Genomic DNA, 15,840 nt, shown 5'->3' on the forward strand with positions numbered 1-15,840 from the left:
GGCGCTGGGAAGACAGGCTGACTGGGAGGCCATGTCGGTGGGTGACTGACGTCTGGCTCTGCTTTTGCTGCACTGGAGAAAGAGACTGATGTTTACCGAGCGCCCATGTGTAGCGCTGATCCAGGCAGACAGTACCTCACTCAATCCGTATAAAGACCTATGACGTGAGTATTATTATCCCCACCCTAAAGCTGAGAAAACTGATTTCACTGAGGTTAAGTTACGTAGTGAAGGTTACCAGCTTTTTAGGCCAGAACTGAAATTTAAGTCCACAGCTGCCTGATGATAGAATCTGTGCTTTACCCTCAACCACACTGCTTTCATCAGCTGATCAGCCTCTGCCTTTCAGCAGCTACATACTTGGGGGGATGGGGGCTGTATTTGCTTTCTCTCTCTGTGAATGGCTGTTACATATGTGCGTGCCCGTGCATGTGCATGTGTGTAATTTTTTGGCCATACCATTTGAAAGCAAGTTTCAGACATCACCTAAGTACTGCAGTGTGTACCCTTGAGGCATAAAGATAAGCCCCTAAAAACCATGACGTCAACAACAGCTCTAACATATCACCTAACATCCCAGCCCATCTTCAGATCTTCCAACTTTCCCAAGAATATCTTGGAAGCTTTTAAAAAAAAAATCCAAGTTCATACTTTGCATTTGGTTATACAGCTCAGTCTTTTTTACAGATAAAATCTTTCCTTTTTTGATAGAATTCAAGGGACACCGGGCCTTTCCTTCCCTTGCCTGCTCTCTCCCCAGCTTTCTTCCTTTCCAGGTCAACCCATCCTGGAAGTCTGGGGGTGTCCCAGTGCTCGCCTCTCTCCCCTCCCCTCCGTTCCTGGGGCATTTAGGACTAGACCTTAGGAGCTCATAAAAACACAAAATAGAATGAGACAGTATCTAAATTCCTATAATACAAATCTGTTTCTACTTGGAAACAGAACCCTTATTTATGGAAAGTGATTTGGAAGTAGTTTTTGACCACTAATGGAATATTCATTTTCCTTTTTCAAATGAATGGAATTACAAGCATAGCAACAGAAATAAAACCAAATAACCTGGACACACAACAAGTACTTAAACAATAATCAATCAATTATTAATCAATTTGAAAACCCCCATCAATAATAAAACCTCAAGACATCTACTGACTGCCAGGTCAGTGCCGAGCCCTATGGTGGATGTTCCAGGCTCACATTCTCATGGGCCTAAAGGTATAATTACATGGCTGCGTGAGATGCACTGCATGTGCCAAGTTCTGGGGCATCACAAAGACAGGAGCGACCAAATCAGTTGGGAGGATTTACCAAAAGGGACATGCTCTGAGGGCGGACAGGCAGATCACCCCGGGCCTCGCGGGCTCTGCCAAGGGTGAAGGTGGAATCTTCAGGGGAGACGAGGAGCAGGGAGATGGCACGGCCACTTGTGTGTGAGGCTGTGTGGGGAATGCAGTGCGGGGGAGTCTGGAGGCCCGGAGGCCAGTTAGGGAGCTGTGGAGCGGTCCAGGTGAGCGATAATGCAGCCTGAACCAAAGCTGTCACAGAGGCGCTGGAGAGGAGAGGGACTGGGCAGTGGCAGAGGGCAGAAGGGAGAGGCTCTGGGGGGTGGGGAGTGGACCTGGGCTTGTGGATGGACCTCGCTGTGGTGGGAGATGGAGGAGGAGGGTGAGTGTGGTGGGAGTGCACATTCAGACTGCAGGCCTGTGGTGTGAGGTGTCTGGAAACATGCGAACATCTGTCCGACGTGTTTGGGAGGTAACGGCTGAGTTGAAGGGAATCGTGTGTGACCTCCAGACTCACTGGGACAGAAGGGGTTTCTCAGGGCGCTCAGAGCTGAGGGTGCTGAGAAGGCATTCGCTGGCTGGGCAGCCTCTCCAAAGCAGCATGAGACTGGCACTAAATGACCCAGCTCACGCTTATAAAGCCAGAACTCTCCGTATGCACAGATAAGCAGGCAACCGCATTCCAAGAGCTGCTTCTGGGGGTGTATCCAAACCACTCCGTCCCAGGTCTCTGGAAGCCCGGTAGCGCTTAGTTTGAGCTTTGGTTTAACTGGCTTTTCAAACTTTATGTTAAAGAGGTTTAGAGAGCTTTGCTCAACCGGAAGAATAGACACCTTTCAATGCACACTTTTTGGAATCTAGCGGATTGGAAGGCAGGCAATTACTTTGTTTGTAGGATCAACTGGGGGGGAACACAATGAAAGGGGCGTTGGAGCGGGTTTGCCCTGTCCTCCCACCTCCTGGGAAGGCCCAGTCACTGGCCGAGGCCCACAGCATGTGGCAGCACGTGTGCAGGACGAGAACCCAGTGTCACTGGGTGCCACTGCCAGTCCAGTTCCTCAGGCCAGGGAGGGAGAGCTGCACTCAGCCGAGAGAAGCTGGGGTGCTGCTGGTGGTGGAGTATGAATTAGCTCCTAATTCAAGTAAACGTCTTCTGGGCCTGTTTCCCCAGCCGTACAATGGGTATGAGGCCTTCTTCCCTACCAGCTAACGTCGATTCGATTAAATGAGTACAGAAGTGAAAGCGCCTGGCCTGTCCACTTATTAAACGCAGGGAGTAGGGCAGGTTCCATGGGGGTGCTGCCTCTTCTGATTTCTCAGATGGGGAAGGGTCAAGCCAAGACGTCTGGCTGAGGGGCGCCCAGACCCTCCTGGGGAGGGCAGGGCTTCCTCACTCCTTCCCCAGCCACAGAAAAGAGAGAATGTCCACTTCCCTGCCCAGGAGAGAAAAGCGTGGGGGAGCCCTTAGCTTCCCTCTGCGCCCTCTGGCTCTCGGCTGCCCAGGGGAGGAGGAGTGCTTCCCTCTGAGTTTGGGAGAAGGAACTGAGCATGCTCTGTGCTCCCGGTGCCCCCGCCCCCGCCCAGCAGCCAGTCCACAGGCACCCTGGGTGCTGCCTGCAATTGCCCATGTCTCCTGTGGGGAGTAGCTCAATCTTTTCAATTCGGAGGTGAGGTTTCAGCAAGCCCATTTGGCCTCAGGTCTAAAGCAGTATTCTCCTTTTAGCCTATTGGTAAAAAAGCTGGCATTTTAATCTCATTTGACTGTCTCCTGGGCCTTATTTCTCATTTGATTCTGAACTTGGGAGAATAAAAAAAGTTATTTATAGGGGGCTTCCCTGGTGGCGCGGTGGTTAAGAATCCGCCTGCCAATGCAGGGGACACGGGTTCGATCCCTGGTCCGGGAAGATCCCACATGCCTCGGAGCAACTAAGCCCGTGCGCCACAACTACTGAGCCTGCGCTCTAGAGCCCGCGAGTGCCACAGCTACTGAAGCCCGTGCACCTAGAGCCCCTGCTCCACAACAAGAGAAGCCACCACAGTGAAAAGCCCAAGCACCTCAACCAAGAGTAGCCCCGCTCACTGCAACTAGAGAAAGCCCGCGTGCAGCAACGAAGACCCAACACACCCAAAAATAAATAAAATTAAAAAACCAAAAATACTGCTAAAAAAAATAACAAAGGAAAGCTATTTACAGCCTCCCTAAACCTAAACATTTTCCAAGGTAGGAATATTCTCAAGTCAGAGACTTTTTAAAAAAAAAAAATTTATTTATTTGGCTGCGCCGGGTCTTAGTTGCAGCACGCAGGATCTTTTAGTTGCAGCATGTGGGATCTTTAGCTGTGACATGTGGGATCTAGTTCTCTGACCAGGGATCAAACCCGGGCCCCCTGCATTGGGAGTGCAGAGTCTTAACCACTGGACCACCAGGGAAGTCCCTCAAGTCAGAGACTTTTGAACTCTTTAAAGAAATCAGACATGATAAGGATGTAGAGGCCAACTAAAAATCCCTTGATTTGCCCTTGTCTGGAACCACTGACATGGCTCATGATGAGCTCTGAGGGGCGTTACGTATGTCTGCTTTAGAAAACAAATGAAATGCTAGTGAGTTCAGTTTGTTGACAAAATATCTTTTAGTTATAGGGTTCAGCTTAGGTCTACAGACAGTGGCCCTGCAGGTGAAGCGGCTGCCCCTGTGGGACCCTCAGAGTGCCCTGAGCTCACCTCTCCCACTGTTCTCATCACTCTGAGTTGGGCTGACCACTTGCTGTTCTGTCACCCTTATAATGCCCCACAAGTACTTTTTTTTTTTTTTTTTTTAAGCACATGGTAGGTCTCAATACATGGATGAATAGATGCCGAATTAAAGGGAGGAATGGTCATAGCCTTGAAAGAGGAAGCTCTGGTGCAGCAGAGGCAAGAGAGCAACTTTCCTCCCCCAGGGGGTCTGTAAAGGCCTCCCCTGGGCCCCCTGCCACCCTGCCAAACGTCTTCATGGAGTCCCCTGGCTGGCTCCATGGGCACCAGCTTTGCAAGGTGGAGGGATTAATGTAATAAAGATCTCAACAGTCTCTGCCCCCAGTGGAAAGCTAACTGTTCTTAAAGAATGAACTCCATAGGAACACAGACTCAAGGCAAGGGTCTTTCTGAGGTTAGTGTGCACTGTGGCTAGCTTAAATTATTTTTCCAGGACACATTAGTTTTACTAGACATTTCAAACAGAAGCTGATGTCTCTGCTTGGTGACGGACCTGAAATGGGTTCTGAAGTCGAACCGTCCTGGGTTTCTGTGCTGGCAATGTGGCCCTGGGAAGGTCCCTGAGCTCTGGCTCTGGGTCCATAAAATACAGCTAATGATCCCTTCCTCAAAGGACTATGGCAGAGATAACACATGTTTTCCAAGAGGAGAATATGTACTGTTGGGGCTACATGAGTAGTTTAGGTGATACATGGATGGACACTTAAAAATTTTTTTTTGGATACACCTTTGAAAAAAACTGGACCAGTACATCAAACTATGGTTTTATCAACAATCGTTGCATAAGATGAGGGTAAAGTTGGTATAAATGTCAGGTTGGAGTCTGTTTAAAGAAAAATATCAAGTAAAAAAAAATGGTACAGATGGAATACAGAGGAGAGTGTGGCAAAAAATTCTGAAATGGAACTCGAAGGACTTCTTTGAGAATACCTAGCCCCTAAAACTCATGTCTGCCGGTAGTAGGTGCTCTAGAAACGCTGCGTGTTCCGGTCAATGGCCCATCAAAGCAGGCGCCCAGGGAAGGACTGAAGGACAAGCTAGTACCAGGGCAAAGCTGGAAAGAGTTAAAAGAAAGAGGTCTGCGGTTTCTGTGGCCCATCCCCCCTGCAGCTAATCTGTCACCTAATGAAGAAGCGGCCGGCACAAGTGAGCTGGCTGGCAGTTCACTTACAGCAAACTGATTAAGAATGTTCAACCAACAGCAGACTGTAGACCTTTCCAGAGAAAATAAATAGAGTGTAGACTGTATGCAAATGTGTTTGTCACTTTGACAGCACGTCTCAATTAAGGCATCTTGCGGCTGTGGGGAGGCTCTGCGGCTGCAGCTGTAAGGGAGAGCCCGCTGCATGGCTGATACTTGGGGCTTGACCTTAATCCGCATGCATGCATTAAAAAAACCCAGCCTTCCTGTACACTTGCATAATGCTGGCAGCCACGTGAGGGAAGTGACAAACTGGGGAAAAAAAGCCACTTTCATCCTCTCCAGTTTACAGACCTGTGAAGGCACAGACAGCTCTTATTTCAACAGAGTTTGGGGTGGCTTTTTTAATTGTTTATCCCCCACCCGTGCGCACACACGCTCTTATTCTGCATTTAGCTGGGAATGACATTAAAGCATCTCTACTTCTTGCTGAAATGGAAAGAAGGTCTTTCTCCATTTCAAATAGGGCCTCCTTTTTTGTGTTTCGAAAACGGAATGTTTAACACCATGAAATCCCTCCCCCCCCCCGCCCCCTCTTTCTCTGTAATGGGCTCCAAACTCCAGAGAGGGGCTCTTTTCATGGGAAGGTTAGTGTGTGCAGGAATGAGGACAAAGGAAAGCAGGAAGCTGGCTCTGGAATGCCATGCTGGCGACGACCGAGGCTGTGCTTTCAGCAAACACAGCCAGGGAACTGGGGCGCAGATTTCTCCAGCAGGGCCTGAGCCCCGGGAGGAGGCAGCTCCTCAGGGGTGCAAACACTGACGCAATTTGAAGATAATCATTAATCAGGTGAGCACTGCCCTGTGGACGTTTCTTTCCATTTTTATAACATCCCTTTTAAGTGTGAAATCAGAAAAGGGGGATGGATGTCCCCAAGTTTAAGATGTATGAATGTATTATCTAAAAATATCGATTACAGAGGAAGATTCTTATGTTTCAACAAACTCATCCCTCACAATAATAACCCACAGCAACAATTTCATTAGTTCCCTTCATTTCTGAATAGCTCAAAGCCTGGTACATAGCAGGCACTTGATAAATGTCTGCTAAAAGCAGGAACGTTTTAAATGCATGCTTCTAGATCATTTAGGTGATGAAATAGCATCATATTTAAGATAAAATCATTAAGATTATTTTAATCATGCTTCATCTAATAAATGGTTAAAGAATCAGGTGATTTAAGAATGAATAACCTTGCAAATTCTTGTTACAGTCATAGCTTGCTAACAGAGCCATTTCTCACAAATAAAAAAATTATGACCTTTGCTAATCAAGAGAGTTAATTCAAGAGTAGAAGAGGGTATACAACCTTTTTCAACCAAAAATATAACCACTGATAGGAAATGGATAAGAAAATTTTCAGTTTCTATATGTTTTACTTAAGAGAAAAAAAATCAAACAACTGGACAATTTTTAAACGCTCAGGTCGAAAACAGTTGGTTACAGAATCGGATCATGAGAATCGTAGCGTGAGTGTTTACTCTGAGAAGCACGACCCCCGGAATTGATTTTCAGGAAGTACATTAATAAAGAACTCCTAATTGATTTTTTTTTAAGACTTTGCTTGTTACCTTTTATTTGAAGGTGCAAAGAAGGGCCTGGGATGCTAAAGTGTTCTAATGAGATGCTTAGCTAACAGAGGCACCTTAAACGGAGTGCCTTGGAGTGGGGAGGCAGCAGCTGCATTTAATGACTTCATTCAACAGTTCAGCTGGTTTATGACCAGAGCCATGCTGTCTCCTCAAAATTTCTTACAATTCACCTTTTTGAAACATGTTTGCACCAAGCGAAACTTTGAGACGTGCAAAACTCCATGGAGTTGTTTTGTTTTGCCAGAGAGAGCCAAAATGAAAAACTGTTACATGTGCTATATCGTCTGCTGAAACATAGCAAAAAGCCCAGACGGAAGGGCCAGGGTACATACCTGTCCAAAGTGGACCGTGATTGGCCTCCGGTCTTCTCGGAACTTGGGGTCCTTGGCCTCCACCAGTGGGGACGGCGCAGTCTTTGGCAGCTGCTCTTCTGTGGTGGGGACACAGCCATTCTCGGTGATGTCCTGCAGGGAGAAGCCCGGTCGGGGGGTTGGTGTCAGGGTCATGACCCCTGCCATGAGCACAGGGGCTCCATCCAACCCCATCGCTAAGAGCCCTGCCAGGGAACTCCCTCTGGGACATTCTGAGCCTATCCCCCTGCTAAAGATGGAGGAAATGGAAGGCTAACTTGGCCCTTTGACTTTTAAGGAGTAGAGAAACCAAAATCATGCATATTAAATTACACAGATAACATAATAATTCACAATAGTGTGTGGGGGGAAATCTTTCATCCTACTACCTTACATGGCTATTTTAATTTTTAAATATTCACTCTGTCCACATGCAGACATTTAAAAATTACTTGGAATCATAGCTCGTGCATAGTTTTACATTCTGTTTTTTTCTACTATAAGCATCTCCATGGTGCTCCATAGTCATTAGAATGATAATTTTAATGGATGCATAATATTTCACTGAGCAGATACTCAATAATTTAATAAACCATTCTTACTACTATTGGACATTTAGACTGTTCCTAGTTTTTTTTTTTTTAACTTTCTAAACATCACAGTGATAAGCACTGTAGTCTTTCTTTCTTTTGGATTATTTCTTTTACAGAAATCCCTAGGAATGAAACTGCTTGATCAAAAGATATAAACATTTTTAAGGCTTTTTATTCATTCTACCAAACTGCTTTCCAATTTACACCAACTACCAGCAATGGATGTGTTATCAGTTTCACCGTGCGTGTTAGCCTCATCGTTTTAAAAATGTATTGCTAATTTAAGAGGTGAAAAATTAGACCTCACTGTTGTTTTAATTTGCATTACTTTGATTATTTGTGAGCGTGGACATTTTCTCCACATTTGTCTACTGATGATGTTACTATTTGTGAAAACGATGTGTTTCTGCTCCCTCTTTCTTAGCCCTAGTCTTTCTGGAAGACAGTGAAAAAAGAGACTGAAGTCTAAGTTAGGATTCTATGACCTGGAGAGTATTTAGGGAGCCAACGTCATTTTTTTAAAATCAGAAATTTACATTTAATTTGTGCTTGTGATGAATGAAGTCAAATTTTAAGGTAAAGAAAAATCCCAATGTGCAAAAGGCAGGTAATGGCTCCTTTGCCTAACGCTGGCAGCTGACTATACCCATGGGTTCTCTGGGACATGGATGGTGCCGAGTTGTGCAATATGGATCATATGGCTTTATTCAAGTCATGAAAGTTGCTTACATCTTCATTTACGCAAGGCAGAGATTAAATGTACAAGTAAAAAACATTTAAATCATTGTTTTTTTCTAAGTAAAAATAACAGCTAGAATAAAATAATAAATACAGTTTCCAATTATTTTCATTGCAAAAACAAATACACATTTTGGTCAACAAAACACACACCCTTAGTACTCATTAAATTCTGCACATAAAAGACAATTGGTTGGGGGCTTCCCTGGTGGCGCAGTGGTTGAGAATCTGCCTGCTAATGCAGGGGACACGGGTTCGAGCCCTGGTCTGGGAAGATCCCACATGCCGCGGAGCAGCTGGGCCCGTGAGCCACAATTGCTGAGCCTGCGCGTCTGGAGCCTGTGCCCCGCGACGGGAGGGGCCGCGATAGAGAAAGGCCCGCGCACCGCGATGAAGAGCGGTCCCCGCACCGCGATGAAGAGTGGCCCCCGCTTGCCGCAACTGGAGAAAGCCCTCGCACGAACCGAAGACCCAACACAGCCAAAAATAAATAAATAAATAAATAAATAAATAAGAAAATCCTTAAAAAAAAAAAAAAAAAAAAAAAAAGACAATTGGTTGTTCTTACTCAGTCAAATAGAACGGTGACACATGGAGGAAAGTGATTCCTTACTAAATAATAATGCATTAAGGAAGAAACACATGTAACATCTTTGAGCCTCAGTCTCCTCATCTGTAAGATGGAGCTATGGCAGCTATGAGGAGTAAAGATTAAGCAACATATGTGTCTTGAACATTTTTACTCAATAGTGTCCTATATACAGTACTCAATAATAATAACTGAGTACCTACTAATAAGGTATTCAATAAACTATAGGGAGTAAATCAACTACACTTTAATAATAAAAATAAATAAACGATAGGGATCCCTCCCCCACCCCTCTTCTCTATATGTTCAACTCCACACACCCAGCTGAGTCTCTGCACTGCTTGGTAACAACACAGGGAGATGGTGACCTCCTGGTTTTGCGGGGAGGGGTTGCATCAAGTGGCCCCCGAGTCTTAGCCTGGCTGAGACTCAGTGATGAGAGAAGTTGCCGCCAGCCAATTAGAAACAGCTCTCTTGGAAAGGGGCTGCCCTAAGGTGCTCAGGTCAAGTGGAACAAAGAGGGGGAGGGGCTCCTTCTGTGTCAGAAAGTAACAAAGGGCAAAAGAGGCATTTTGGACCCAGTGGGGTTACCGAGAGGACAGACATAAGAGGTTGAGTAAAGCCAAACGGCAGCAAAAAAAAAAAAAAATTCACTTTTAGTTCAGGAAAAATATTGCATGTGTGTGTGATTGGTTGGGGAGAAAAATAAAGACATGACGCAGTAGGGTAATCTAGAAAGAAAATATTGATAGTAATGAAAACTATAAGATGATAACTATTTTTGAAAATGTCTGTGGTAGTTTTGGGAAAAATGTCTTAAGTTTTTAAGTTAAAATTTTAAGTAAAAATTTCTTAGGTTTTGTTTTTACCATTAACTAGCTGTCTGATGTTTCCAATTCACTCAACCTCTCTGCACCTATTTCTTTATTTTTGCAATGGAGAGACCACCATCTGCTTGGCGAACTTCAAAGCTACTAAGAGAATGGGTTAAATGAGATGAGATGTGAGGAAGCTTTGAAAAATGTCAAAGTCCTGCGCAAATGGAACGTTAGAGCCTTATTCCCTGCAAAATGGAAAAAGCACCATCTAAAAGGAAGAGCTTCCCTGTGCTGAGTGTCTACTACCTGAAGTCACTTCTCCAGACCCTTGACCTTCACTATCACACTTAGTTTCCAGAAGAACCACAAGGTAAATAGGATTATCGCTCTTTTATAGGTGACGAAACAGGGCTCAGAGAGGGCAAGTTACCCAAGGCTACATGGCTAGAAAGTGGAGGAGCCCAGAGCGATGTGATTTCTGGCATTTATACCATATCGACCCATGACAATAGCACAAGAGAGGGTATTCTGAGTTGAGGAGGTGCTCAGCAAATCATCAGATGTGACCTCATCCTCAGAAACCCCTTTGTCACACTGATCCTAAGCTGCCGTGCTGTGTGCTATCTGTGCACTTATCTTATCCCTATAGACTGAATGCCTTGGGGTTTGGGTTCTCTGCCCCAGAGCCTGGAATATAGTGCATGCTTTCTGACGAATCTTTGTTGAATTGAACATTTGGAAGGCAAATGTGTCCAATATACACATGTGCTTGTGCATCAGTAAGCAGTGCTGCACGCTAATTTTCTTTAGTTAGAAGAGCCAAAGGTGCCCAAGGCTTCTTACAAAGTCCTGTGGCTCGCCCCACCAGTCTGTTAACTTCTTCACTATTTCCTCCACCTGGGGAAGGACAGCTGCTTCCTCCCAGGGTCCTAGAGAGCAGAGCGGGAGGAGCCCTAGTCAGGAAAGAAATAGGGCCCGTTTACGTCCTCTGCTGTAGGTGCCAGTAGAGACCTTACACACTGTAGGGATCTAAAAACACAACTCTTGGTACTCATGATTAAAGAAACTGTGTTCTAAGAATGAACTAAGATGCCATCAGCAAAGAGTACGGGAAAACGGGCACTCTCACACCCTTCTGGTGGGAACACAAACTGCAATTCCTATCAAAACCCTAAAAGAGGTAAAGGGCCTTTGGCCCACTAATTCCTCTTCCAGAAATTTATCTGGATGAAATAATTAAGAATTCCCGCATGGATTTACCTATGAGGACGTTTGCCTAGAAAAAATGGGAACTAAAGTGTCCAATAACGGGATTAATGAATGTATGTATGTCCATCAGATAAAATTATATGTAGCCATTTAAAACAACAACATGTGCAGGAAACATTTAGTGGTCTGAGAAATGGTCAGGATACAGTTAGTGAAAATGCAGGTTATAAAATGAGGTTATTTTCTTTTTGTTTGCCTGATTTGTTGAATTTTCTCCAATAAACATGTTTTTCATTTGTAAATGTTCAAAATGTCATTAAAAAAAAACACCAAAATCATGAATCTGGTGGGAAGGGTAAATCTGTTCCTTCCTGAAGAGTCACACAGGAGGAAGACACTAGACAGAGCTGCAGATCAGAGGCCACTGCAGGGCGGCCGATTTCTTCCCAGGAGCCTCCACAGCTCGGCTCAGAGCTGGGACACTATTAGTTCCCATCCCTCGGTAAAGCAAAGGAGTCAGAAAATAATCCAATTCGTATCACCTTCCCCAAGCTGGAATAAAAAATCATGACTGGGATCTAATTTCCACCTGTCTGCTGAGAAGGCAGGGCCAAGAAAGAGTCCCCAGGAGAAGTCTGGAGGCAGGAACCCAGAGAAGGAAGGGGGCTCTGTGTGGCCTTGGGTGGGAGCTGGGGTGAAGGAGCTGAGGATGTGACTTCATGAGGCAGAGATTCGAGGAGAACATTCCTGGCCCAGGGGAGGTAGGAAGCAGGGTGCCTGGAAGACTACTCCGGTGGCTGTGTGGAGGACCAAAAGGGAGAGGATCCCACGCCAGCCATGTTCTCAGGGTTTGTGCCCACAGGTGTGTGGGCAGATTGGTTGCTCCAGGTGTGGGATGTGAGAGGACAGATGGGATGGTAACTCCCATTTGCCGAGTGGCTACTATGTGTTGCTGTTTAAATCCATTACCTCTTCTAATCCTTACAACAATCCAGTAAAAATCTCTATTTCCCCTACTTTATAAATGAGAAAAACTAAGTTCAGAGAGGTCTAGTAACTTACTCAAGGTCACACAGTTAATATCCTACACAACCAGCACTGAACTCGGTTCATCCATCTGCCTCAGAAGCCTAAACACCACTCCACATTGCAGGGGGGAGCTTTAAAGCCTCCTGTGGGTGTGAGGCCGAGGCCTCCCATCTCTGACTCAGCTTGCTGGTCTCCATGTTCGGGTTTGTGCAGTGCCCTTCTTTTCCAGTCTACTTCACACTACAGCAAATGCAAATTAAAATGTGAATATTGATATCGAAATTGTATCCAGAGTTGGAATTTCTGTGATTGAGGTTGCAGCAGAGACAGGGAGCTGACAGTTGTGTGATATGGTGTGACAACGTCTGTTCTACAAGAGTCTACCTGGATCTCCCTGCCCTATACGTGCTTCCTCACTCTCTTCAATACACTAGGAAATGTTTAGCCAGAAACTCAAGCCTTCACTAACCCAACTGTGAATTTGCTCCTTTCAATCACACAGACTCTAAATCAACAAGCTCGATTTATCTTTAAAAGATCAAAGATTTAAAAAGGGCTGTGAGGGAATTCCCTAGTGGTCCAATGGTTAAGACTCGGTCGGCCCGTTCACTGCTGTGGCCCAGGTTCAATCCCTGGTCCGGCAACTGAGATACTGCAAGCTGCGTGGCGCGGCCAAAAAAAAAAAAAGGGGGCTGTGAAATGGACACAGTTGATTCAGTCATTTTGACTTTGATACTGAAGAAAAAAGATAATTTTTTAGGGGTTCCCCAACAGGCAAAAAAATGACATCCTTATGTAAATATCTTAACGTTTCCTGTAGGTGAGAAAGATTGCGTGTGCAGCCACCGCTTTTAAAACAGGGCATTCTGGTGCCGGCTGCGTACGGCGCTGCGATAGAACGGCGCTGCGATAGAACGCGATTTGTGGAGAGCCGCAAGCCCAGCCACACAGCATCCTCCTGCAGGCCAGGTCTGGCAGGGAGGTGCTCTGGACAAAAGCACTGTATTCTCCCTTTAGAAAGTGACGGCTGGGTAGCATTCTTTGCCATTTCTTCTTCTTCCTAATTTTGAGCAAGTTAAACTTCAAAGAAGGCCAAGCTATAGAAGAACTTGACCACCTTGTTCCATTTATCCAGAGAAATGTGTTATCCCTCCTTCTTTTTTTGTTGTTGGGCTGAAGCAGAGCAGGTATGGAAGAAAGCCACACTACAGTCTCTATTAACAATTATTTGCCAATGGTCACACGGATACCCTGAAAGCGCCTCTTTCAGATGCTTTGAAAGTCTGCAGCACAAATGAACGAGGGATGGAGAAGGGGCCCTGCTCAGTCGTATTAGAGATGGACCCTCCACACACCATGGTGACCTCTCCACAGGTCAGCCCCACATTTTCTATTTGCAATTCAAACCCAAGGCGAGAGTGAAGAGGGCAAGGTTGGGTTCTTGATTATACCTGAGGGGTCACCATTGCTATGCAGAGTTAGAGGAGGCCAGGTGGCAACCCAGTACATTTGAGAATTGGGTCTTTGTTGGGAATTGCCTCCATTTCATAGCAGAAACCAAACTTGCAATGTCTGTATTGGACGCATCTCGGGAGCCACACAGATATGTTGCCACGTAAAGGGGAAGGGGCAGAGGAGGGGAACAAAAAAGCCAAGGAAATATTTTCTACCGCAGTGAGAGAGGTCAGACAAAGCCAAATCCTAAATTAGCTCAGGGAAGGGAGCTGCAGCACTGTGGAAGACCTGGTCCCATCTGTCCCAACAATGCTAGAGTTTCAATTACAAAATAGCTCTTCCAAGAACAACTGCAAAATATCAAGTCTGAAGAAATCTGTAAAACCGAAGGGGGGGAAAAGTGAAAATTGAAAAGGGTGCACTAATAGATCTGTCAACAGTCCGATGGTGACAAGCCACATTTCTATGAAATGCCTTCACCATTTGTGTCACCTGAAATGTACTGACACTCTCTATAGAACATTATCTCCTGAAGCTGTTCTTGAAAAGACTGGCAGGGGGAGGAGGAGAAGGGGAGAAAAGGCTCTGCCTCAGATACCATCAAGAAAAGGAAAGGGAGATGGCGTGAAGGAGAGTGATCTAGATTGTTTAAGTGAACCTTTGAACAACATCAAAAACCTGAGCTTAACTGGTTATTTGCAGAAATGTTACGTATCATAAAAAGGGGATTTTCTTAAGGCCCGATGCTTACGCATACGAGGAGGGAGGCAATGGCCTGCAGAGAGCGGACCTGACCAAGGAGGCACACGTGTCCTCTGCCTGAGGAGGGACCCTTTCTTTGCTTACTTCAGGTGATATTCTAATACTAGCCCGATGCAGTTATCAAGGAGGGAAAACCTGGTGAGAGCTCCGCTCTCCCTGCCCCTCCATTTTATATCAGCAGTCCAATTCAGTTACATGTGACTGGGATAGGAGATAAAAAGGTATATTTAGGGACTTAAATAACATCCAAGTAAAGAATTCCACCTGCCAGTCTCTGGCAGGGTGCAAAAGACCACAGTTAAGGTCTATGTGAATTTACATTAGCAAGATTTTAATTTCAGGACTTGAATCTCAGCTGCTAAAAATTCACTCTCAGCTGAAACTAAGCATTTGAATGCTTAGTCAGAACAAATTATTTTGCAATTAAAGTTAAGGAATCAATTCCTTTGACCATTTCAAGTTAATGAGAGGTCCTTTCTGACTTCCTAAAATTAAAACTGCTTTCAATTTTTAAAAAACTGCCAAGATAGACAAAGGCCCTTATTAGCCTGGTACATTTCGGGGGTGTGGGAATAATGAAATAAGTGATCTCAAACACCTTTTGGAAAACAAAACACTTGTTTCAGGAAGGCAGTATGAAATACTATAGTGGTAAGAGCAAACACTGAGGTAGATGGATCTGGAATCGAATCCTGGCTCTGCCAGGTTCGAACAGCATGACCTTGGGCAAATTACTCCACCTTTGAACCGTGGTCCCCTTACACATGAAATGAGAATAATACCCCCCAGTGTTGTTCTATGGATTAAATGTGAAAGCTCCTGGCCTGGACCATCCTTAGAAAGTGCTTAACGAAGGTTGGCAGTGCTATTAATGATGATGATATTCATAACAATATAAAGATGCCCTCTCTGTTATATGAACCTCTCTGTACAAGTCCAGAGAATCAGGTAGGGGGACTCTTAGGACGTAGTTTGTATGATTTCATACCATTTTACTGATGGTCCAAGAAGACAAGCAGAGCCTCTCCCTGCCCCCCTGAGTCTCACACGTGAACGGTGAGCAGAGCCCAAAGTGTTCTCCTCAAACCCACCCTCTGTGCCCTGTTCTGTGTGGTGGCCACGTGCATGCCAGAACCATGGCAGTCATTTCCCTGCAGATGCTTCTTGGTTTTGGTTACAATCAGCCCCAGGGCAGAGGTCAGCTGTAGGAGGTGGGGCTGCCGGGATGGGGAGGCCGAGCCAATCTGTATGGACCCTGGTGAAGCTCAGGCCTGGTGGGGCGGGCAGGGGACAGACTGACAGTGGTAGCTCTGAACTTGCTTGCCTTTGTGGGTTTAAGCCAGTCTTAATGTTATTTGAAGACAGTTTTTTGTCTGTGAATATTTATAACAGTGTGAAAACTCCCGGACAGCTGGTAATGCATTTTGAAGTGTGCTAACAACACTGTATCAAACAGCCTCTATTGAT

At 45.4% G+C, this 15,840-nt stretch overlaps 1 protein-coding gene across 9 annotated transcripts in view; it reads right to left on the minus strand.

Annotated features, from left to right (window-relative positions):
• DENND1A (DENN domain containing 1A) overlaps positions 1 to 15,840 on the minus strand; it is a 537,868-nt gene that overhangs the window by 47,252 nt on the left and 474,776 nt on the right. For all 9 annotated transcript variants that reach the window (XM_007194701.2, XM_007194703.2, XM_007194700.2 and 6 more), the window contains one exon: positions 7,163 to 7,294. In XM_007194701.2, the coding sequence (XP_007194763.2) occupies positions 7,163 to 7,294 (132 nt within the window). The remainder of the gene's footprint in view (positions 1 to 7,162; positions 7,295 to 15,840) is intronic.

The sequence above is a fragment of the Balaenoptera acutorostrata genome, chromosome 6, assembly GCF_949987535.1.
Source record: "Balaenoptera acutorostrata chromosome 6, mBalAcu1.1, whole genome shotgun sequence".
Taxonomy (NCBI): Eukaryota; Metazoa; Chordata; class Mammalia; order Artiodactyla; family Balaenopteridae; genus Balaenoptera; species Balaenoptera acutorostrata.